The sequence below is a fragment of the Lepidochelys kempii genome, chromosome 5 (assembly GCF_965140265.1).
Source record: "Lepidochelys kempii isolate rLepKem1 chromosome 5, rLepKem1.hap2, whole genome shotgun sequence".
In the NCBI taxonomy this organism is placed as follows: Eukaryota; Metazoa; Chordata; order Testudines; family Cheloniidae; genus Lepidochelys; species Lepidochelys kempii.
Genome location: NC_133260.1, coordinates 15,310,242 through 15,335,845, shown reverse-complemented (window position 1 = coordinate 15,335,845; position 25,604 = coordinate 15,310,242). Strand labels below are relative to the sequence as shown.

The 25,604-nt window shown below is 43.9% G+C and overlaps 1 protein-coding gene across 3 annotated transcripts in view; it reads left to right on the top strand.

Moving 5' to 3' along the window:
- SMAD7 (SMAD family member 7) overlaps window positions 1–23,698 on the top strand; it is a 41,579-nt gene extending 17,881 nt beyond the window's left edge. For all 3 annotated transcript variants that reach the window (XM_073343507.1, XM_073343509.1, XM_073343508.1), the window contains one exon: window positions 21,692–23,698. In XM_073343507.1, coding sequence (XP_073199608.1) covers window positions 21,692–22,230 — 539 coding nt within the window. In that variant the 3' untranslated portion in view covers window positions 22,231–23,698. The remainder of the gene's footprint in view (window positions 1–21,691) is intronic.
- Window positions 23,699–25,604: the final 1,906 nt, after the last annotated feature.

Here is a 25,604-nt window from a genome sequence, read left to right as displayed (position 1 = left end):
CAGTAGCCAGGTGGTCTCCTCCTGCCACAGTAGGCCTGTTTGCAAGAAAATCCAAACAAGGATTTCATTGCAGAGATTCTCCCTCGTTGTCCAGTGGAGGATGAGGTGAAGGGTTTGTCCACCTGCTTGCTCAACCTCGTAAATCCCTGTGGATCTACAGGATGCCAGGGTCATCTGGAGAAATCTATGGTAAAGTTAATAAACCTGGGGCTGTATTATCTTGTGTAGCTAACTACCACTGGAGTGGGGGATAGCCAGTGATCATCCCACCTACCCTGACTCCAACCTCTTCTCCATGGGGACCCTGGAGACCACAGAGAGCTCTCCACATGGTCTGAGGAGGGCAGGGAATGGTGGCATGGAGATGCCAGACCGCTTCCCTTCTCCATTCCCACATGCAGGAGAGAGCTGTGTGGAAAATAGTTCTACATGAGTTTGATCTATCCCAAAGTTTGTAATATCTAGGTTCCCTGGGAACACTGGTTCACATCCTGGCAGGGTTGACTCAGCTCTTCATTCTTCTAAGCTCCATTCAGAGAGTTTTGAAGGAGAGTTCCCTGTGGATGAGACTGGAAAGATATGCCCCTGTGTCCTTGACCAAAATACATATTCCACCCTGGGGTGGTGCTGTGTAACAGTTGGTTGTTGGTTTTGTATCCTAGATGGCCTGCGGTTCAGTGTGATACAGTAAGATGGTAGCACTACAGTAATTAAAGTTGAGATGGGGGTCATCCATCAGGCAAAACTCCTGTTTCATTCAGATTCAGCTCAGAGTGCAGGTCATCTTCCACCAGCAAAGGACCTCAAAGTGAAATGTCCATAAAGAAGCAGAAGACCTCTCCCTCTGGGTGTATCTTGGCTTGGGAGGGAAAGACTGATGAAGGGAAGCATAATTCATACCTCCGTATACCAGCTTCGGTTGGTCTAGCCTTATGGGTATTTTGCCCAGTGCTTAATTTGTGCCAGGACTGAGCCCTGGCATCTCTAGTCTTGGTAGTTCATAGTCCCGGCATCTCTGGGCTTGCCACTTCAGTTATGGAAGTAAAAAAATTACTTGAGCCCCGGCACTTAATTGCTTGGGTCCCGGCACTTCTTTCACTACAAATTAAGCACTGCTTTTGCCTCAAAGTGCTGGACCTGCCGGAGAACCATTTTCTGCAGAGTTGTTTTGGGTAGGAGTTTAAATATATGATGATAACTTTCACCCTGTTAATTAACAGGAAACATTGGGACAAGACAGGAAATTGCATCATTTTTTATGAGGAAAGTGCCAAGAAAAAAATAGAAAGAAAAGAAAACATAGTTATTAATGAAAGGAGAGAAGAGGGGGAAAGGAAAACAAAAAGAACCTTTTCCCCCACAGTGATCAGAAAGTTCTCGCAGTGCCCGAGTTTCAGAGAGAGGCTTGTTGGAGTACTCTTTTTTATTTTTATTATGTTGAAAAATATTTTAATAGCAGGGTCACCTTTGCTTGAACGTTAAACTCAGCCTCGTTTCTCAATTTACTGAAGAATCTTTTCATAACTTTTCTCAGCTTCCTTCCCCAAACTGCCAGGCCGAGGAAGCTCTTGGCTTGGAAGCTAATTTTGGTTTGGCTGCTTAGCCCTCAGAATTGGTCCCCACCCAGTGTCATTATCTTGGTTTTAACTTGCAAAAAAAAAAAAAAGAGAGAGAGAGAAACTTTATAAGAGTTTGCACAGCCCTTCCTTACCCTTTTAATCTTGCTGCACAAAAAGCATTGCAGCTTCAGCTTCCTAAATGCTGTGTCCTTAGCATTTGCAGCTTCAAGTCCACTCTGTTTTCCTTATTTTAAATAACATCAAGCCACTCCTCCTTTTTGAACAGTTCCTTGGGAATCCTCTCTGAGATCTTCCTTGTGCATTAAGTAAGACAAAAACAGTGAATGCCTTTTAGAGCTGGCTCGGTGGAGCTGACTTCAGCTGTTCGCATGTTTGTGAAGAACCAGTACAAGTCAGGCCTTCCTTTAAAAAAAAAAAAAGAAAGAAAATGTGGATCATAAGGAGCTGATGATATTCTGGCTTTGATCCTGTAAGTCCTTGGATTGTCATCTTCCAGACACAAGTGTGAATGGAGGCACAGGGTTCAGTGCTAGGTATAGTCCTCTAAACTGAGTGTTTGTCTCTGTTCCCCCTGCATGCCTGCTTCCTTAACTTGCAAGCCCTCAAGGTGAAAGGGTTGGGATATGGGTAGAGAATGGGCACCACTGAGGAGATAGGTTCTTAAAAGCCATCCTTCCCCATGCTAATTAGGCTCTTAGCTCTGACTTCAGAAGTAATTTGGTTGCCCTGTGCTCTCACTAATGCAGAATTGGGTTCCCTGTGTACTCCCTCTCCTGCTGAACTCTTTTGGCCTTGTTCTTACACACACACACACACCCTGCACCTGTGCTATACAGGACCAAGCTCTCCACACATACACGCAAGGAGTGAGATGCTGGTAGCGATGAATGTAAATCGGTTGGGATGACACATCGCTGGGTGTGAGGCTGCCATTGTGTCTAATTTTACTAACCTCCCAATTTCATATGCATCAGTAGGACTTTTGGCTAGACTGATATCACTTGCCTTGATTGCGCACGCACAAAGCTGCAGCCTAACTAGTTCACTGAGTTATCTTATCGTTATTCAAATAGAGGCTATTACAGGAGACAGCGAGAAGCTCATTTGTCTTCTCATTTGTCGGCTTCTTCTTGTGTAGTTTTGTTTTCATAACACAATGAGAGCCTCTGGTTGTAATTGTCAGTGTGTAAAGCATTGCTGAGAATTCAGCAAGGGTGACTTGTCAAAACACAACACTGACGCCAGAGCAGAGTGAAGCAGGCAGGTTGAATGCAGGCTGAAGTGGTTTTACAGGAGAGCTTTGTTCACTTCTTTTTTTGTTTAATCTGTTGGCACAATTTTGAAACACCGACTTCAGTTTGATCCCTCGTGGCATCTTCTTTCAATTCAGCTGGTGTATGTGAATATAGTCCTCCATATATGCAATTACTCCTATCAAGCCTATGTAGAAAGCAGCATGTTAAACACTGTGTGGGAGCTGGGTAGATAGAGATTATTCAGGTATGTCCTCAGGAGCCTTTGTGTCTCCGTGGTTGGTTGATAAAATTGCAGGCCCACAGAAAAATAATGCTGATCTTTCCGAGGGTTTTTGCTAATAAAGAGGGAGGGCATATTTTGTCTTAAATTAATACTCCCAAACTGCTCAAATTGCTGAACATTCAAAATGTTATTATATGTATGTACATACGTGTACATAATAAGCAAATATGGGACTAAGAATAGTAATCTTTTTTTGGTGGTAAAGATGGTGTTTGTAGAGAGTTGCTGCCAAAGTAGGTTAAATGAGAGCTAACTTTTAGAAGTGAGCAGTATGCCAGCATTCAACGGAGTAAAATAATCCAGAACCTTTGGTTCTCATCATGCCTTTTTAGGGCAGACCTCCCATCACCCAGGATCTGGTCGGCCCTTACCACCTTTTAAAAGCATACAAAGACACCTGGTGTTACCAATGGTGTCATAATGAAATGTTAATTAGCTTCTGAAGCAACCTTATTTATGCCTGACAAACCCAGGTGCTGGGGAGGTAGCGAATGTTTCAAACAGTCTTCACTTTGTAACTGGTAAAGTTGGCTCTGGACCGAATGACTTTAAGTGATGAAACTGATGCCTTTAATGTATAGATACTAAAATTTCAGAGCATTACTGCTGAGGGTGAGAGTCTTCCCGAGTTGGATAACATAAGGTGTAGTCTAATGGACAACACCGGGGTGATTTTTTCTATTTGCATTTTGATGTGTAACCAGGTTTTACATTCCAGGCAGGTGTAGTGGTTATCTGCATGTTTGAAGAACATGATAGGACTGCATTTTGAAGATCTGGAGAACACTAACTAAAATCAGAGCCCCCCCCAAAATAAGAGCCCCACACAACCAGAGAGATTTTTGCCCGACTGGTAGGGGACTTAATGCCCATCCGATACTATTCTATTGGATATCATTTGTGCAATACCGTGTTGGACAGAGTAAATAAATGCATAAAATCATACTACAAACAGCGATGCAGGAATTAAATAGCAGAAGTTTTGTTTTGAAAACTAGCTGAGAGCCTGAAGTTTACATCACTAGGCTTGAACTGGTGAATTAATTTTCTTTGTAAACTAGGCTGAGGGTTTTTAGCTCACAATAAGGAACAAACTTATAAATCTTAATGCAATACAAAGTGGCCTGTAGTTTTTCTATTCTTTTCCACTGGCTTGCAGGGTAAGTATGGAAAATGTATCCTTTAATGTCACCGGGCTGAATCCTAGAACCATTACTCATGTCTGTAGTGATTACCCAGGTGAGTAAAGATCACTGGCTTGTGTAACTGTTGTGGAATGGGGCCCAAGAACCATAGAGTTACACCCATAATGCCTCCATTCTTTTATAGTGTAGTCAGTGCATTTTGGGGGGGAATGGAATGTGCAGTGGGAATGGGGGCTGCAGGGGATGTGGAGGGAGATAGAAAGGAAACACCAATAAAACAATGAAGTGCCAGGCTGTGTAAATGCCCTGGAAGATCGTTGGTGCCTAATTGACTCTGGAAGGCAGGGGATTCAGTGTAAGGTACTATAGCTCAACCACTTGATAACTGGATGGTAAAAAGGAGACTACCCTTCCCCCCATCCCTTTCCTTTCTTTGTCACAGACAGATAATGTTGAGATGAGTTGGAAGATACAAATTCTGCACTGTGGCTTTGCTGCTGGGGACGGGAGATGTAAAGTAGCTGGAGTTGGAACAAGTTTGTTCTTGGTGTGTTACTTTTGTGCACATTGTGGATGCAGCCTAAACTATAAAGTCCTGTCAGCACCTGTGTTTCTGTGAGGTGCATGGGTAAGCAAGGTCTCTGCATGGTCTGCTAGATTCAGGTCCCATCTCTCTACCCCCCAGCTACAGCGGAACCAGGGGACCCAGTTACAATCCTGTTGTCCTCTGACCTAGTTACAGCATGGTTAAAAGTTATAAGCTAGGTATCACCCAGCTGTGTCCCCAGAACCAGGCTGAAGTCTTGGAGTGCCTCTGGGTTCAGCCTAGTTGTCGAGACACGGTTAGGTTTTGTCTAAATTGCAACTTTTAATCATGTGGTAACTAGGTCAGGGACAACCGTGCTGTAACTGGGTGCCCTAACTGAATTAGAAATGAAGTTTAAATAGGATTGAGAGCCAGGAACTCCTGAGTCCTGACTCAGGTGCTGCCACTGACTCACTGTGTAGCCTAGGGCAAATCACTTAAAGCACTGTCTGGCTCAGTTCCCACATCTGTAAAATGTGGATCCTAGCACTTACCCATTTCGCAGGAATGTTCGGAGGATTAATTAGTTAATTAATGTAATGCACTGTATAATTGTTAAGTCCTATTAATCCAGAGAGTAAGGTGGGAAGTGGTGGGGTGGAGTGGGGTGTGGAGGGGAGGGGACAGATAAGCAGCTTCTTGCTTGTGACTCTAGTCTGAACATTTTGAAATATGCTTCACTGTTGCTTTTGGCTATTAGCTTTCATTCTTAATCTGGAGTTACCAGGGTTGCATTTGGAGAGTGGGGTGGACAGGACGACACAGGAGGGGGTGGTGTGGGTGGAACAGACCACCCGAACATATTTTGTGGGCCTGAATGCGGGTGGATGTGTGTGAGAGAGAGCTTTGCTGCATGCGCTTTGGAATAGAAGTGATTAGATTATGAAGGCAGACAGAAGTAATGATTAACTTTTTCAGTCTGCATGCTGTCTCCAGTCTGGCGCTTGGTGTTGTTTTTCCCCCTAAGTAGGCCCTGGCCCTGAGTCGACAGGGTATTAGGTTGTAAAGAAAGACAGAAAGAATGAAAGCGAGGGGAGGGGTGGGGAAGGGGGGTGATTTTTCCATCAGATCCGGGAATGGAATTTATTGGCTGGAATGCAGTAAATGTTCAAAATGCCATCCCATCTAAACAGTTTTCATAATTGTTATGGAAGGGGTGGGGGGATTAGGGCATGAGGGAATGAAAAGAACTTTTGTTTCTAACTGTATTTTTCCACATCTTATATCCATATGAGAAACATTTCCTTACTCTCTAGAAAAATAGTGTTTTAAGCAAGGGTGGACCTTTTTTTTTTTTTTTTTTGGTAAATGCCTGTTTTTGGTCTTGTAATAACTTTGGGGAGAACTGTAGGTCAGTGTGCTGCAGAGAGTGGGTTTTTAAATTTTTTTTCATTATTAAAATTCGACTCAGCAATTGTGTGTGTGTATGGAATGCATTTAGCATTTAGGAAAAAACTGTAATACACATCTGTGTATTAAATATCAATTTGGAAATACTAGGCTCCTCCTATGCATTGATTTTTTTTATTAAGTCCTTTATGAGCCTGTTAATGTGTAACCCACATAGCTGCATGTTGTCACTGGAAAGAAAAAAAATGTTCAAAGCTACAACTTTTGCTGAGCCCCTGTCTCTCCTTTCTCCATGGTGCAATAGGAGAGCAAACTTCCTGCAGAATGAGTAGGTGACCGGGCTACAGCGGTGTGACCTGGGTTTTATTGTTGGACTCTTTCTTGGATTTGATTTGATTTTTATTTGCTGGAAAAGGTTTACAGTCTTCATCCTGCAAGTCCTACTCCAGGAAGACTTTCATTCTGGAAGTCCTTAGGCATAAAGTTTGCTTACCCTGGTTTTATGCCAGGCTACCTCCATTGGCTTTGATGGGGTTATTCTTGAATTACATAGGTATGATTGAAAAGGAAGATAAAACCTATTGACATCAATGGGAATACACTCGGGAGTAAGTATACACAGGGAAATATGTTTTGGCAAGATCAGTTGCAGGCGTGGTTCTCTTTGGTGAATGATAGGAAGTCCCCAGTCCCATCTATGCCTGCTCCGTGCTCTTAATAGCTTAGGCTCAAGTAGGGGTTGGAGATAGGTAGAAAAAGGATGTGTTTCAAGAGACATGGACTGACCATGCAAATGAGTCGCTAACCCAGGGGTCGGCAACCTGCGGCACGCGTGCCAAAGGTGGCATGCAAGCTGATTTTAGTGGCACTCTGCTGCCAGCCGGGGTCCTGGCTGCTGGCCCTGCTCAGCCTGCTGCCGGCCTGGATGGATGGAACCTATCCATGGGTAGGATGAGTTGAGCGACTCAGCGCGCTGCCAGTCTGGGGTTCCGTCTGCCACCCACGTTGCCGGTCTGGGGTTCCATCAGCCGGGGTCCTGGCTGCCGGCACTGCTCAGCCTGCTGTCGGTCTGGGGTTCCGTCAGGGGGCCCCTGTAAATGTAAAATTTATTCCTGGCACGCAAAACCTTAAATTAATGAAGACTTGGCACGCCACTTCTCAAAGGTTGCCGACCCCTGTGCTAACCTGTGCTTTCCCCTCTTGGGCCATGGAACTGAGTGACTAGCTTGGCCGTGCAACAGCAGCACTCTCGTGCTGGCTCAGGTTCCCGGCTTGTCAAAGGAAACCACTGAAATCTTGCTAATTCTCCTTAAAACAAGACAATCCCAGGTTGTACATGGTATCTGAAAACCCTGTGGCAGGGGCAAGAGGGGCAGGGGTGAGGGTTTCAGGCTACACAGTGTGGGATGGGATCTGTGGGCAGGAAGATTATTGTTCTTACCAGAATAAAATCACATGTCCAAAACAAGTTTTGAAGGATTTATAGTGAATTACATGAAAAGACACCACATGGGAGCAGTGTAAATGCAAAATTTGAGGGACATGGAGAGGGGAGAGAGAGGGGTTGACTTATGTGGGAGAAACAGAAAGATCTTGTGGGGAGAAGCAGAGACTAAGAGAGATGGGGCTGGAGATGAGAGAACCGGTCTTCAGAATAACTTGGGAGGGTTTTGTTATTGCAGTCCAAGATTAAGCGCTGCCACTTACTCAAGCCAGGTCTACCCTAGGAGTACTTTGCTTGGACGGCAAAACTGGAGCATTGTACCAGCAAAGCGCTTCTAGCCCTGGTCTACCCTGGGGGGGGGATATCAATCTAAGTTACGCAACTTCAGCTACGTGAATAACGTAGCTGAAGTCGACGTACTTAGATCTACTCACCGCGGTGTCTTCACTACAGTGAGTCGACTGCTGCCACTCCCCCGTCGACTCTGCCTGCGCGTCTCGCAGCGGTGGAGCACAGGAGTCGATGGGAGAGCGCTCGGGGATCGATTTATCGCGTGTAGACTAGACGCAATAAATCAACCCCCCCCGCCCCCACTCGATGGGTCATTGTCCACCAATCCGGCAGGTAGTGTAGACATACCCTTAGTGTGTATGCAGCTTATACCAGCAAAACTGAGCTTTTCCAGGCTTATTCTAGTGCCCCTCCCCGTGCCCCCATCCCCAAAAACCGTCACAGGACACACCTCATCACACCACTGACCAACATAGCAATGCCAGCAAAAAGACCGTGGCCCTAAGTCAAGTCTCCTTTCCTTGCATGAGGCTCCTTATAGTGCAAGGTACCCACTCGCTGTGAGAAAGGGTGGCAGAATCTGGTGCTACATACGCATTATGACAGGTTTCAGAGTAACAGCCATGTTAGTCTGTATTCGCAAAAAGAAAAGGAGGACTTGTGGCACCTTAGAGACTAACCAATTTATTAGAGCATAAGCTTTCGTGAGCTACAGCTCACTTCATCGGATGCATATATATATATCCTGAAGTTGATAAGTGTGTCACTTTACAAAGATATGGATCAAATAGTTTGGAGCAAGAGCACTTCATGGAAAGTTGAACCAATGACACTGGAGAAAAGCGAGCGTGTCATTTATACTATTTCTTTGACGGTATGAAGTAAGAAAATTTGCTACAGCTAAAATAGTTTTTGCTGCATGGCTTTCCCATTCAGATGTAGCAGAATGATACTAACAGGACCTTGGTGTGCGCATCCCCTCTAGCCCTTATTGTTTGTCCGCTCAGCTAGTCAACAGTGTGACGTAAAAGCCTATGCAGTGGTGGTTTTCAGCTTTTTTTGCATTTGTGGACCCCTTTGGAAATTTAGACGTAGTTTGCAAGCCCCCAGCCGTAGGCGGACCACAGTTTGAAAACCACTGCGATACAGGACAGAAGCAAAGTGTATGGTAGGAGCTTCTTTTCTGTTGTCTGAAATCCTATCAGATATTTTTAAAAGCCTTTATTAAAGGAGTTCTCTCTCTCACCACCACTGACAGCCCCCTCCACGTTTGTTTTTCTTTTCCAAACACAGGGTTCATTCCTGTTTTGGGGGGGGGGAGTAAGATTCCCACCCTTGCTTCCCTCTGGAGTTAAAATAAAACATTTGGAAAGAAAAAGTTTCCTGCATCTTTAGGGGTTAGAAAAAAGAGACAAGTAAAGAAAGTTCTTGAAATTAAAACTTAAAAAATAATTAAGCTGATGGTATATGCTAAACAACAGCAAAGAGGCCCATTTACTGTAAATATTATGAATGGATTTGGCTGACTCCAGGATCCCCACCCTTCCTCTAAGGCTTTTCTCTGAGTTAAGTCGAAATTCGGCCTTCAGACAGCACAGTACTCTATAATTTACATGGCTGATGAGGCCCAAAGCCTGGGACAGAGGAAGCTGGAGTCAGCTGGCTCCTTTCTAACCACTGGAGACAGGCAGACAGGCATTTTTGGTGGGTGTGTGTTTTTCTTCTAGCTCCAAACACACACTTACAAGGACTGGTGGCTGCTGCCTTGCTGGCTTTTAAAGAAAATTTAACTGGGCATAAAAGAGTTCTTCTCTTCTTGGGTAATTTTTAGCACTAGTAATTGATTAATCATCATCATCAGACAGTAGCAAAGACTAGTTGTACATTTATGAATCAAATTTTTTGTCTGGCAGAGTGAGAGAACCCTGCAGATTTCAGTTTCAGTTCTGCTCTTGTCTCTTCTTGTCCCCTGCCACTTCCCTCCCCTCTCTTTAATTTGTATATTTAAAAAGTATATTAAAAGGCTGGCATTGAGAATGTAGGGCAGCGTTTGACCCATAGTGTGTGTGTTCGGCTTTTTTAATCGTCCTACATTTTTCAGGCTTTAATTTCCTGTGTTGAAGACACACTTCTGGGGCCCAGTTCCGCTGTTGAAGCATTTAAAGAGAGCTGGCCCATGTGGTGACACTGTTACAGTTCAGGATGTCTCAGTGTTTCCAGTCTGAGTGTCTGCTGTCTGGGGCCTTTAGCTAAAACTCTGAGGAACTCAATGACCTCAGCCCTAGGGGCTTACAGGATCCTTTTGGGATTTTGTTTGTTTGTTTGTTTGGATCAGTGTCCACCCAGCCCCACACTTGAATTAACCCATTGAGTTTTTGCATTTGAATGAAAGCCAAAGACTCAAAGAGGGAAACTCAGCCTAAACCACTATGTTTGAGGGTGAAACGCTGGGGGACACCACAGAGTTTCAGATATCTTCCACCTGTAATCATATCTCAGAAGTCACAGGTCACACTGGCTCCTACCAAAACTTGGTTGAGGTTTCACCATAAGGTTTGCCAGCCTTGGTGACCATTAGAACAGCGTTTGGGCAAGTTTCAGGTTTGCATCTTCTACACCAGGCAAATTTCACTTAGTTTTGTTGTGGAAGTTTTGCACAGACCTGGTAATGATTATCCAGGGCATGAACCAGGATCATAGCTCTGATTTGGGAAGTTTGTCTCCAGATCTGCACTTGGTGCCTGACCCCTTACTCCATAATGGCTTGACCCAAAATCTTAATCTGAACATCCTCATTAAACTTTAAAAGTTCAGAGCTGAATCTAGACTTAACAGCTTGGCCCCGTCTCTGGAAACAAACTGTCATAAAAGCTTCACATCCTGAGGGCAAAATCCTGTAGTCCTTCCTAAGACAAAACTCTGACTGAAATCAAAATGGGAGTTTTGCTTGAGTAGGAATTTCAGGCTTAGTGTTTTAATAGGAGAACAAAAGGTTTTTTACACACTAAAAGATTTTAAGTTAAAAAAAACCACATAGATTGGGGTGGGAGGGATTTCCATTTTATTTTCCCTGAGTATGAAAGGGAGCAGAGATATATTTGTCTGGGCAGATGGGCATCTTGTTAAATAAGAAGAAATTCCTGAGGCTCTTTAGCTTGCAGAGTTACTGTATATGCTGAGTAATAAGAGCTGCCTAATTAGACATAGACACACATTTACGGTCTAGCCTGTCAATCCGCGGATTAAGGACTCCATAAGTATTTATTGACACAATAGATTGTAATGGCTCCTAAAGAGATGTTATGGTCTATCGTGTCAATAATCCACAGATTAAGGGCTCCCTAAATACGTGTTGACACGACAGACTGTAGCAGCCCCTTTAGAGTCTATTGTTTAAGTGATTCAGTTTCCATGATGCTGCCCTATTGGGGGCTGGCGATCACTACAGTTTGGGAGCTTATGTACATATCAAGATTGGATTGGGTTTATTATTGTCTGTGAAAACCACGGCAGCAACAACAACAGGAGTTTAACATGTCATACTCTCCTAAATTAGCCTTTCAGAAATGACCTGTGCCATCAAGAGTTACAGCTGTCCACACTGCCCTTGGGTATAATTGGGTGTACAGTGCATGGGGGTAGGAAGCCTTTGAGAGTAAACTCTTCTCTTGGAGCCTCCACTAAAGTCATTGGGGGGGGGGCACCAATGCACCATTCAAAAGGCAGAATTTGGATTCTTTGATTTTGCCATTGCTGTACGAATCAGATGCTTAATACCAACACGGTTAACCTGAAAATCATTTACATGGGAACATTTTCTGCCTCCTGTTTTTACAAGTAACTCATCCCTCCACCCCCAAAATTACTAGAAAGATCAGAAAGGAACAGAAATGCTCTTTTTTTACCCAAGGTATACAGCACTGTGTGTATAGGCAGCTTCACTGGTTTGTTTATGGTTATTTGCGCTTTCTGCTGCATGTTCCATCACTGCCATGCACTTCTCTTGGAGCACACAAGCACACTCTTTTCCCTGGGTTGTGCGAAAGGCTGTTGACCATTAAGAGCAAACCTTATAATGGTTTAAAAATCAAACCTTGGGGACATTCTATTTAAAAGTCTCTCTATGAGAAAGTGGGATACTTTAGAATAGGCTGATTTCAGTGAATTGGAGCGACCCTCCCTTTGACATGACTGCAGCATGGACTGTCTTGTGAAAGCTGAACCGGCGCGTCCCTGAGAACATGGAGCACTTTCAGAAAGATTGACGTCGCACTGGGCACTCTTCTTTGGGTGGGGAGAGATCTGCTGGGAACTCATCCTTTTTTATGCTGCCCTTCACGGCTGTCTGTTGAGCTGGTCTGTCTGTCTGGCCAGGAAAAGCTGGTCATGGTGTAGAGTTCATGAATGCTACTCCAGGGTCAGCTGAAGGGGATTACTTGAGAATGACAAGATGCTTCCAGCCTGGGGAGGAGCAGACTGAGCTTCATCTTAATCTTGGACCCCCTGGCAGGGCAACACATTGTGCTTACACTAGTCCAGACAATTTTTTTTAACCTTGTATTCGCTCTCCGTGTGCTGGAAGGGAGAAAGACAGATATGGGAGGGAGCATTGTTTAATGTGTTACAACGGAAAGTCTTGGGGCTGGCTCCCATATAGCCAGAAAGAAAGGCAAGGCCCCTGAAACTTGTTTGTGACTCCCAGGTTAAAGACCCCTGATATAGTGTTTATAGGTGGGGGCTGGGAGTCAGGACTTCTGGGTTCTTGGCCCAAATTTGCTACTGATTTAAAGTCTGTAGCAGATAAGTTAACCTTTCCGTTTCTTAAGTACGGGGGTAGCATCAGTGTATATGTGATGGCCAGTAAACTCAGCACCAGTGACTCTGATCAAGGCACTGGGAAACTAGCAGCTCTTCCTCATCAACTTTTTATTTATCATTTCAGGGTACATTGTTCAATAAAGTGTATTAAATTTGGCACACATTTAGTATAAAATCCAACCACGGTATCATGGAGAGGGGAAGGAATAAAAGCACCTGAAGCCTTGAAAATCTAGAAGGGCTTCAAGGAAAACTTTAGGGTCACATATCGATTGTTAAAAAACTAAGAAATCTAAATATTGTGAAAAATGGTTCTATAACTGGAAATATAATAAAGAATTTAATGCAAACAGCCCAGTGAAAAGAGCCAACTAAGGTCAATTTAAAACTTGATCACAAACAAATTCAAACTGCTAATTTCTGGCAGGAGGTATTATTACAAAAAATCTTACAATTTTAAAATAAATTCAGGCAATCAAATAAAGGGAGTAGGGAGCTAAGAGAGCGGGTCCTCTGCGAGACTCACTGTTTTCTACATAAGTGAATTGACTAGCGAGAAACGTTACCCTTGTCAAAGTAATAATTAAAAAAATAGGTATTTTCCCACCATCTTTGTGAACTTTGCATGGTAACAAAAATGAGGCCTTAAAATCTAAAGACAGAATTTCCACTCAGAGAGAGTATACATTTCCTATTTCATTCCTGTGTATGAGGAAATATATCAACCTTGTGTCCAAACAAAGAGAGGTTACCTCTGTGTTTCCCTGCAAACAAAATATGTTAAGAAAAATAAACTATTAGTTTGTTTGCATTGCCTAGAGTGCCCAGGAGCCTAGCACTGGCAAGTCCTGATTCCTGAACTGAAGAGTTTAAAGTCAAACTCAGGCGTGGGGAAGGAAATAGCATTCTCCACATTTTACACTGAGGCACAGAAAGAATAAATGACTTGCCCATGGTCACACAGGAAGTCTGTGTCAGAGCTGGGAACTGAACTGAACTTTTCTGAATCCAAACCCAGTTACTTACCCAAAGAAAAAGGATTGTGCGTGGTTATGTCTGCACAGCCAGCCTCTGAGCCTGGATCCACAGACATGGGTTTGCAGAGCTTGTGCTACTGGGCTTATAATAGTTGTGTGGACGGTGCTTTTCAGTTGTAGCTTGGGCACGAAAGCTTAGGGGGGGGGGGAGGGGGGGGCTCCAGACCCTGAGCTCTAGCCTGAGCAGCAATGTCCACACAGCTATTTTTAAGGCTCTAGCACAAGACCAAGTCTGTTGACCTGTGCTCAGAGGCTCGCTGCCACTGCTATAGACAATGTTCTAGCCCTTGTTGAGAGCACAGATGCAATTTTCTTATTAGGATACGACAAGGTTTAGCTATATATGGGCGGGATTACAATCCCCAGAAATTTAAAAAAAAAAAAAAAAAAAAAAAAGCAAATGTTAGTACACTTTAGTCAAAAAAAAAATTCAAAACCCTGTTTTTCAACAAAACCCCCAAATTTGGAGAAAAATTTAAATGGAAGCTCTTCGTTTTTCTTGGTTTTTTAAGGGGGGAAACCCTCCAGATTTCCCCATCAGTTATAAAATCAGTGATTTTTATGTCAGTCCTCCCCTTTAGAATCCTGGGAAAACCCAACACAAGCATGTTATTGATCTTAGAACGACGTTCTAGTGAAGCAGTGCCCAAACTACGGGCAGTTGGGGTCACACCATCAGTGGCTGGGGTCACAGCAATCCCAAATATCTTCAGGCCCCACTTGCATTGATAGTGTGCAGAGGACACCATTCTATAGAGAAAAATCCTCCATACGGCATGAACTCACATGTATGGCGCATATGTCTTGATTTAAGACTCCCACTTGCATCTTCACACCAACCTCCTTGGGTTTCAACAGCTTTTAATTTCTCTTGACTGTCATTCCTGGTTTTCTTTTCAGATCTTTTGGCTTTCCTCTCTAGATCCAATACCTTCACAGAAAGTGAGTTGAATTCCCCCTTCCAAAAGGAGAGTCAAATTGAACTTTTATAAACCTTGTGTACCACTAAGGCCCATATGCCACAAAGATATTTATGCCCCTAACTTATGGAAATTAGGAGCCTAAATACCTTTGTGGATCTGGGCCTATGGATATTCTCAAGCATAGCTTTTATAGTGGTGGCTAAAGAAGCCATGGATTTGAGTATGTGCAAGGACAGACAACAGGGATTGTGAGGGGGAATACAAGGAGGTAAAAAACCTTGTAAATTTTAGCTCTGCTCTGTGTCCCAGGTTTGGCTGAAGCAATGTATTTGTCTAGAGTTGTCTTCCCCATTCCTTTTGCTTGCATTTAAGGGACATCCCCTCTGAAAGCTCAGAAATAAGCAACGTGTAAATCTGTTCTGGTGTAAAGTTGAAGAACGTTTTTTAAAACACAAAATCTTTATGGAACATTATTGAAGTCACACGGTGGCTAATAACGTGTGTGCGGTTTTTAGAAAATACAGTGTCAGTATTAGTTGTGGTTAACCAGGGATTGCGAGCTGGACTGGATATCCTCAGGGTTAGCTTCTGTTCTCAACTCTGCCATTGAAATTCATCAGGCAGCCTTAGGTAACTCACAGAGTCCTACATTTTCAAGAGTGGCCACTTGCCTTTAGCTGTGAGTATCTTTTCTCTGGGAACCTCAGCACAAAATCAGTGGCCACTGTTGAAGAATGTGGCCCTAATTATTCTGTGCCTCGGTTTCCCCATCTGTAAAGATGGGACATGGTTGGGGAGATCCTACGCTGAAAGCTGCTATGTAAAAGCTAGTAATAATGATTAATATACATAAGGGTAGGGAGTAAGCACCTCTGGGCAGAGACTGTGTTTTGTACTCTGTTGCCCTGGATCCTGATAGGGCCCCTGGGCACGCTGTGATACAGATCATAGTAATCAGTGACAGCAGAAAATTGAAGGGTGCTTAATACCAAAATAATAATGTTGTGTTTCCATTATTAATTATTGGATTATGGTAACATCCACAATGTGCTGGTAGCTCCCCTGACATTCAGGAAGGGATGTTACCAGCTCTGAGGAGCTTGCAATCTAGAGCTTTTAACTCTGAACAAGGACCCCAAAGTATCTCTCAGCCATTGTGTATGGCACCACTCAAATGGAGCTAACTCCCGGTAATCAGTTGATGCACAGAGCACACTTGAGGGGAGGGGGGGAAGTTAATTGGTTGCGTGGTGTAACAATGCTTGCCAAGTCTGTAACAGCTGGAAGGCCCGGTTCTAGATTCCAACAGGTTGTGGGAAGCGGGGAGTGTTTGGGTACCAGGGCTTTGCTTTGGCCCATCATAGAGGTGGGAATGTTTCAAAAGAACTCAGCTCCCAGCCTACTGTACTTCCTTGTGAAAACTGGCACTTATTTTGATGCTTCAGGGGAAGCGAAGCGGAGCCCTTTGCATACCTGGCCCCCTATGGGCCATTTGGGAGGTTCAGTTCTAAGGTTTTGTCAGGGCCGTCTGTAGTGAGGCTGCACGGTCTAGCAGATAGAACTCTGGACTGTGGGTCACAGCAGATCTGGATTCTGTTTATGCACGGCCTGGGGCAAACCTGTGCCTCTGTTTTCCCATCTGTAATAATGGAGATAATTATACTGACCTGCCTTTGAGATCCTTAGCGGGTAAGTGCCCAGTAATAGATTGCAGGCACTTTGGGGAAGGGACCATCTCTTCATTATATCTTTGTACAGCACCTTCCACAGGGGGGCCCCTGGGCACTGCCACAATGCAAAGAATAAATGAAGCTTTCTGTGAAAACCTTTGGTGAGCTTCTCCACATAATCTGCTCTTTTCTCCCCCCTCCCCTTCGCACTCGTTTGTTGGCCACACCACCCAAAGGACATACCTAGGTTTCTAACAAGAAACACTACCTTTTAGCAGCAGTCCCAAGAGAGTTTGGGGAAGGGACGAAAAATCAGCCCACGGCTACATACAGCGTAATTGTGAAAGAGCATCTTTGGTGATTTGGTAACTTGCCCAGCAGCAAGGACTCATCCTGTTTATCTGAGCACTACCTATATATTCTCATAGCTTCAGGGATAGACATCCCGTCAACAGTGTAGTCCCTCAAACGGAAGACACTTTGACATGTTTATACTGTGTTTTGGCACTAACTCATTAAAAAAAAAAAATCCTGATTACCGAAAGCTTGTCCTTGAGGTCTGGTCACCCCATGTCATTGAAAAGCCTAGTGGTATTCATTCATGAACTTCCAGTCTTCTATAAAGGGCTGTTCATTCATAACCAGGGCAGCTCTTTTTTTATGCGCTGGCAATTAAATAACTCTTTGTAAGCGGCAATGAGCTACTTGTTAAGTGGTCTTCACTAATGCAAGTGCAAACATGAGGTGAAATAGCCCTTTTTTCCCCCCTCTTCCTGAAAGGGATGATTTTTTTATGTTAAAGAAAATAAAAACGTAAAGGAATTTCAGTGAGATTCAGCATGTTCAATGCTTATTGTTCCAAAATCTCCTTAACTGGAGTAAAACAAAAATTGTGAGCTCCATGTATCTGGCAAGTTAAGGTTTGGGGTTTTTTTTTACAACATAGCTTTGCTTTCCTGACTCTTTAAAAAAAACAGTTAAAATATCTTTTTTTTTTAAAAAAAGTATACACACACAAAAATAATAATTTTAAAAAAAAGTGCTCTGAAGTGTGTATTAGGCTGGATTCTCATCTCTGTTACACCAGTATAAATCTGGAGTTAAATCCATGGGATCTAATTCTGATCTAACATGGTTTTACAACAGAATCAGTTTCAGTGATCAGAATCTGCTCTTAAACCAAGTTACTTTCAGATATGCGCAAATTCCGTGAACTGTTCTGTGATTACCCTAATCTACTGTCTTTACTCAGGCGAAATTCCTGCAGCCTGGGTAGGGATGGTAGGATCTGGCCCTTAAGGCACACTGCAAGGTGTTGTTGTAAAAAGAAGAGCAGGATCTAGGGAGTCTGTGGAAAGAGAACTCTACATCCTGTCTGTGCAATGAGATTTAGCTTTAAGGGCTGTGCAGAGGGGAGGGAGAGAGAGACACACACACAGCTTGCAATTTATCTGGGCTAGGCAATTAACATAATCTGAAAACTTCTTTCACTGACGTCTGTCTGAAAATTGCTGGGTGGACTGGCAGGCTGGGAAGATGAAAGGGAAGAACGCAGGCTGAGGGATTTTCTTTCACGCAATAGGGTGTAAGGGCCTTCTACCCAGATACGTTTCCTGGTTCTTTTTACTTCTCCCTCGCAATTTCCTGTTCCCCCCTTTAATTTTGTCTTCGTGGGGAGCGACTGCTTTTCCTGTCTCTTCACACAGGACAGTAGTCGAGTGTGACTTTCACAGACTCATTAGCCCCCTTCCCCCAAGTGCATACGCTGAGGTAGTTGCAGAAGGTTAGGGTAAAGGTAATTTGATACCAGGCTCAGTTCTTCCCAACCCCACTACGACCTCCTCTTCCCCCGCCCCTTCTTTCACTCAGCTCTTTTCCCCCCTGCTTGCTGCTTATTTGGTGCCAGGTTTCAGTGGATAGAGTTATATGAAACAAAGTATTGTGAGGCACCAAAGGGGGGAGGTTGAAAGACCCATCGGGGCACACCTAAAAGTAGGCAGAGTGAAGCCTGCAGACTTGCAAGGCTGTTTCCCTTTTACATAGCCCCATAAGTGCATTGCACCAACAGTGCCAGTCCTCCCCCCAGTCATGTTTTTGGTGAGTAGGTTGACAACACCTTACCTTTCTAGTTTCCAAACATGTGCAGTTGGGCCCATTTTTAGTAGCTGCTTCCAGCAACTGGAGAAATATTTTCCTCGCTGGCATAGAAGTGAGGAAATTAAAAGTGTGTGGCTGGATTTATTTTTTAAAAGCACAGTACTGTACTCTAAACGGAATCCAAAGACTTGAAAATGCCTCTGTTGGGGAAACAGGCATATTAATAGTCAGTAAAAAGCAGAGAAAATACAGCAGTTGGACGGGCTAATTTAGCCACTATACTCTCCTTCTGTCATTCTTTCTTCAGGATTTTATTGTGCTATATTAAGGTGCTACGCAGGTTTATTGGGAAGAACTATCAGGCATTGTATCGCTAGCAGTGGAATGGGTTTAGGAGATGTAGTTTTAAGAGAATAAATAAGGAAGTGGTATTTATTCCTCATAACACAAGAACTAGGGGTCACCAAATGAAATTCATGGGCAGCGGGTTTAAAACAAACCAAAAGGAAGTATTTCTTCACACAATGCGCAGTCAACCTGTGGAACTCTTTGCCAGAGGATGTTGTGAAGTCCAAGATTGTAAGAGAGTTCAGAAAAGAACTAGATAAATTCATGGAGGATAGGTCCATCAATGTCTCAGCCAGGGTGGGCAGGGATGGTGTCCCTAGCCTCTGTTTGCCAGAAGCCGGGAATGGGTGACAGGGGATGGATCACTTGATAATTACCTGTTCTGTTCATTCCCTCTGGGGCAGCTGGCATTGGCCACTGTTGGTAGACAGGTTACTGGGCTAGATGGACCTTTGGTTAGACCCGTATGGCCATTCTTATGTTGTTTGTTTGTAAGAGATCTTTACCTGCTCATTTGTGTATGTGTGTGTGTGTAGATTTATTTTGGGAAAGGGATATTACTTTCTAACTTTCAGCTCTGAACTTGGTTTTTGTTTGTTTGTTTTTGTTTAAACAAAATATTAGAGATTAATAGGTCCCAGCTCTTAACATGTCTATAAAAGCTGGAAAGATATTAGTGAAGAAGCACAGAGCTGATGGACATAGCTAGTGCTGTTATGAGTGTCATAAGATACCCCCCATTTCCCCTTCCTTTTCGGTCCTCTCATCCCATCTCAACCCCAGTAGCAGCAACTGTGGCTTAGCGGCTAGCAGGAGGGATAGATACAACTGAAAGAGGAGGGAAGGGCTAAAAGAACTGACTTTTTTTTTCTTTTTTTCTTTTCTTTTTTTCTTTTTTGTTAACAAATGCAAGACTTCCGGTCTCCACCCTGCCACCACAAACCACAGTCTAACTGCAGTTCAGTCAGATTTATAGTTCATCTGACGTCTGAATCGTAGCATTTATTACCAGGGTTCCAGCTATAGGCGTAAATAGGCTCTGTAAATTATAGCAGATGATCTGTTGTGCCCTCCATTCCTGTTGAGCAATGTTTAACTTGCCTTTTATGGCTCCCCTTTTGGGGAGAAAAATTATATATGAACAAAGCTTGTCTAGGCTTACAGCCTTTGAAAGCGAAGTGATCTATGGAGTCTGTCAGGCTGTGGGTACCTTAGCCCTCATCCTGGCTTACCCACACTTCACATAGAAAAAAATCTCTGCGGCTGGTGAGCAGCTCCAGCATGATGTTATCCACATTGATTTACTGTTGCTTAAATTGATTAGCTGCAACGAGGGTTTGAGGGTGGGGAAGAAATCAATTACTATAGGTACAGTGCTTATCAGTTTTCATCTTCCAGAGCATTTCACAGGGTATGTCTTCACTGCAGAGTTAACTCAGGTAATAGGCAGTGGGATCTGAGCACTCCGGGTAGCCTGGCCTAGATGCCTGCAGTGTCATCCCCGAGTTACCGTGTCCTCACTGGTGCTGCACTCACCGGCACGTCTCGCTAGGACATCTGGGGGAACATCCCATGCTTCTCTGTGCCGCAGTTAATCGAGACGCTCTGTGATTCTTTCCCAGTGAGCTGTGGGAGAAGTTGTCTGACCTTCTGAGCTCATGGGGGGAATTGTGGGAAGGCATTGGAGGACTGTCAGCACTTGAGAGGTTTAGCCTGTGTCCTCACTGCAAAGTGGGCGAGTTATCAGCCCAAGTGAAAGCCTCATTCTAGCATTAGCCGGGGTAGTATAAGGTAGCACTGCACTTGGGTGAGAGATTTTTGTGTGTGTGGACGGAACGGCAGGGGATATGGGGCAGCACCTTAGTAAGAGTCTGGGGTAGCTGCAGTGAAGACAGACCCATGGACATCAGCTAACAACTGCTTACAACACCCCAGAATATTCAAATATTCTCACCCTTGTTTTAGAGCTGAGGAAACGGAGGCAGAAAAGACCAGCTACTAACAAGGCTGCAGAGGACATGGGAATTGGAGCACAGATTAGAAAGGCAAGAGTTAATTGGCTCCCATCCCTGTACTTAAACCACTAAGTTAGGCCTCTCTTTCCACGGGCCTGTCTACACACGAAAGTTGTGCCACTTTAAACTATATCAGCATAGTTGAAGAGATACAGTCCACTCATGTAGATGCAGTAACACTGATATAAAGGGACTTAATACCAATGTAGTTTATTCCTGTTCAGAAAGTGGAATAAGGTATATCAGTGTAAGGAACCTTCATAGTGTTATAACTGTGTCCAATTTCTACTGTTATAACTGTTTCAGTAAAAAATTGCACCAAAGATAGTCATATTGGTACAAAATCTGGGTGTAGCTCTCGATCTCTTTTTATGGTCAAAAGGCCAGTTTTTCATCTGCACAAAGTGCCTAAATCCCTTTGAAAATCTGCCCCAAAGAGACTTGAGAGTAGAGCTGGGAGTCAGGTTCTGTTCCTGGCTTTCCCAAAAGTTCACTGTGTAACTTTGAGGCAAAATCATTTAGAATACAATTTTCAAAAGCACCTGAGTGACTTAGGAGCCTAATAGTCCTATGATATAGGATCCTAAGGAAAAATCCTCAAAGGTATTTAGGTGCCTCACTTCTCTGGTGCCTAAATAGCTCTGAGAATCTGGGCCTACATCCTTTTGACAATGGGACTTAGGCTCTGGTCTTGCCTAGGGATAACGATAATAATCACAGGTCTTTGAAATGCACTGTCAGAACTATGGGAAGAGGGTGATCTTTCAGAGCTCAGGATTTATAAGGTTATGTTATTTATCTCTGTTGTAATAAATCTCTCTCTTTTTTTCCCCTCTTTCTCGCTGTAGATTCCCAAGTTCTTCAGGGGCCGGGGGATCGGTCACACTGGTGCGTGGTGGCATACTGGGAAGAGAAAACGCGTGTGGGCCGGCTGTATTCTGTCCAAGAGCCCTCCCTGGATATCTTCTATGATCTACCTCAGGGGAACGGCTTCTGCCTCGGACAGCTCAATTCAGACAACAAAAGCCAGCTGGTGCAGAAAGTCCGCAGCAAAATTGGCTATGGCATCCAGCTGACTAAGGAAGTGGACGGCGTTTGGGTATACAACCGCAGTAGTTACCCTATCTTTATCAAGTCGGCCACACTGGACAACCCCGACTCCAGGACGTTGCTGGTTCACAAAGTTTTCCCAGGATTTTCCATCAAGGCTTTTGACTATGAGAAGGCATACAGCTTACAGAGACCTAACGACCATGAGTTCATGCAGCAGCCATGGACCGGATTTACTGTTCAGATCAGCTTTGTGAAAGGCTGGGGCCAGTGCTACACAAGACAGTTTATCAGCAGTTGCCCATGCTGGTTGGAGGTTATTTTTAATAACCGATGACTTGAGACAGAGTGGACTCATGACATTATAACTACTTTGCTGCTAATATTTCCTTCTGAGTGCTTGCTTTTCATGCAAACTTTTTTGTTTGTTTGTTTGTTTGTTTGGTGTTTTGTGTTGTTTTTTTCCCCTCCCCTGTTTTGAGAAATAGCTTATGGAAAGATTTTTGCCTTGGTATTTTGATAAATATATATATATATATATATATTTTTAATGTGTGAATGACCAATAACTCAGAAGGGGGAAGAGAAGTGGGAGGGGATTACATAAAATAATCATTTAATGCCACTGAAATTGTTACCCTCAGCGATTGGTGGAATTCAGTCACATGCTGTTTGTTACAGCTCCCTCATAAAAAGGGTTTATACGTGTTTTTGGCACACCGGAGGTCTTCTGCTGCCAGATGTCTCGTCGTCCCCCTTGTCATGCGGAGTGCTCGCACACACAGGGCCATCTTGCTGTAGCTTCTGCCTACAGCGGTGGCACATTCCCGCTGCTACTTGTCAAAGTGCAGCATCTTCACTCCTGTGATGGTAAACCAAGTTCCCCCCCAGTGGCGACCACCCTGCATTGTCCCTGACACAGAACAAATGTATGTGCCGGTGCACCCAGGAGGCATCAGGAGCCAATGCAGCAAAGTGAAACTCTATCGTTCAGTTCCTTGCTCCTCTTTGTTTGTTTTTTTCATCTTTTTTCATGTATGCTTGTTGCTTTATTTAAAGATCACGTCTTGTCACTGTTATGCCAACAGTCCATGGTGGACGCATGGGTTTTGGAAGACGCATGCCCACACTTTGAGTGCTTTTATTGTTTTATTGATACTATGAGGAAAAAAAAACATGCATGGCCCATGCTTTTCAATTTGAGCTGAGATGCAACCTTGGTGAGAAAACAGAAACCTACAAAAAGCAAGCAAACAAACAACAACAAAAACTGGGGGGAAAATGTATTCATGATCTTTGGTCCATCATAACCTGCCTTGATCAGGTTAGAGCGATAGCAGTTGTATCCGGAAATGCAGTCGCTCTTTCATTTCTTCTTGAATTCATACACTAGTATGATACTTTTACACTGTTCTTAGCTCAATGAGCATGTTTAGACCTTAACATAAGCTATTTTTCTAAATATAAAGGTTTAAATGAACAAGAGAAGCATTCTCATTGGAACTTTAGCATTGTAGTGCTTTGGAAATAAAACAAAAGAAAATGGAAAAAAAAAGGACTCCTTAAAAAAAAAACCTTGAGATTTATTAAAGAAAAAATGTATTTTATGTTATATATAAATATATTATTACTTGTAAATATAAAGACGTTTTATAAGCATCATTATTTATGTATTGTGCAATGTGTATAAACGAGAAAAATAAGAAAGATGCACTTTGCTTTAATATAAATGCAAATAACAAATGCCAAATTTAAAAAAAAAACACGAGATTGGTGTTTTTTTCTATGGGTGTTATCATCCAGATGAATGTTTTTTCTAAAGGAGTTTATGTTCCATTAAAAAATAAAAATGTACACTTGAGCTGACATTGTGCAGAGTGACTCTTTTATGGGTGGGGGTGGGGTAGATGGGGGGGAAAACAGCCTACCTGGAGCTGAGTCTAAGTACCCAGCTATGGGATCTAGCAGACATTGCTATTTAACTAAGGGAGACAACTCTCACAATATGGGCGCTGCTCAAGTCAGGTTTTGGAAGGAGGGTCGGCAGGAGGTTGGGACTCAGGAGATGTGACATCAATTCCTGGCTCATCTGAAAACTTTGTGTGTGATTTTGTACAAGTCACTTAATCCGACCTTCAGTGATGCCAGCACATGCTGGATTTCTTCCAACGCTGGCCTCAGCTGCTGCAGGTTGTTGCTACTCCCCCATTCTGCTTCCCAGTGAGTGGGAGCAGAATCTGGACAGAATGGGAGGCAAAGCCCATGACCCGGCTGGGGAGAAGAGGGGAGTAGGGCAAGGCTAGGGGACAACTGGCTCCACCCCAAGTCCAGCCTTGCAGAGCTCAGGAACTCTGCCTCTTTCCCACCACAGTGGGCATATGTGCCCATCCCCAATTACTGTAGTTTCTGAGCACCTCATGCTCGTTCATATATTTATCCTCAAAACACCAGTGTGAGGTAGACGATGCTGTCATCCCCAGTTTACAAAGGGGGACCTGAGGCCCAGAGGACATGTCCTCAGACACCCAGGAAGGCTATAGCAGAGCAAGGGTCTTGAATCTGGTCTCCCAAGTGCCATAAGCACTGCCCCATGCGCTTCTCGCAGTGGTCACAACTTGGAAATGTCAGCCATTACTGGGAGAAAAAACATGCCCCAGTCTGCCCTCCATTGCATGGTGCAATGCCCACTGAAAATCAGGCGGACCGGTATGCTGTACGATTAGCCAGTTAACTAAGGAGCAAAGGGATACCGCTTGAAGCATGGCGTTACAGTAGGTGTCAGAGTGCTTCGTATTGCATGTACATAAGGCTAGTGTTCAGTAACTAGATTATTGTATCCAGGCCCTAGGTTTTAGCAATGAGACAAGCTATAAGCTTTACAACAGGAGTGCAGGGAAGAAATTCGTGCCGGGGGAAGGGGGAGATTACAAACTTTTAAGTGTAAAAGTGGAGACAAAAATTCCAGGGCCACTTGTTTAGTAAATACACCTTTTATCATGAAGTCTTTCACACTAGCTAGCTATGGTACCATGACAATGCATCCCCCTCTGGGATGGAGGGCAGTCACCAGCTAGCACAGAGAACACTGGACCGCAAAGGGGATGGGAAATTTTAGTCAAAGATACTGGAATGCTGGCTACTATCGTGGACAATGTTAAAGTGTCACGTTAAGCAGGCAGGCCGTTCCCTTTTTAAGGGGTCTGCTGAGAGAGCCACATACAATAGCTTGCATAATAACTCAGCCTGAGTACCTCCGGGAGGAAGGGCTGAGTTGCGTTTGACTGGGATGTGCCAGGGCAGTGAGGTTGACAAAACTGAGGCAAACCTTGGGATACTGGCCAGTTTCCAGTGAATGGCAGCTGGACACTGCATGTTCTAAGAACTTGGGAGGCAGGTGAACCATATCTTGTCACCAAGATGGGTTTAGGGCAAATGGGAAACACATTGAGCTCCTTGGCTGGTGGGTGACTCACCCATCTCCCTGCTGCTAGAAACCGTCTCTGCTACCCTTAGCTATATACTGACTAATCTCTTTCTGCCAGTTCCCAACTCAGCCCGTGGCTCAGAGGGCATTCAGGCTAATGGAATGGGAGTAGGCCTGGACAGAATTGCCAACGGAGATGGGGTATTGGGTCCGGCATTAGGGCACTTTCAGGCGTTCAACAAGAGGACAGGCGTACTGAGAGGGTATTGAATCATTTGAGGGGGGGA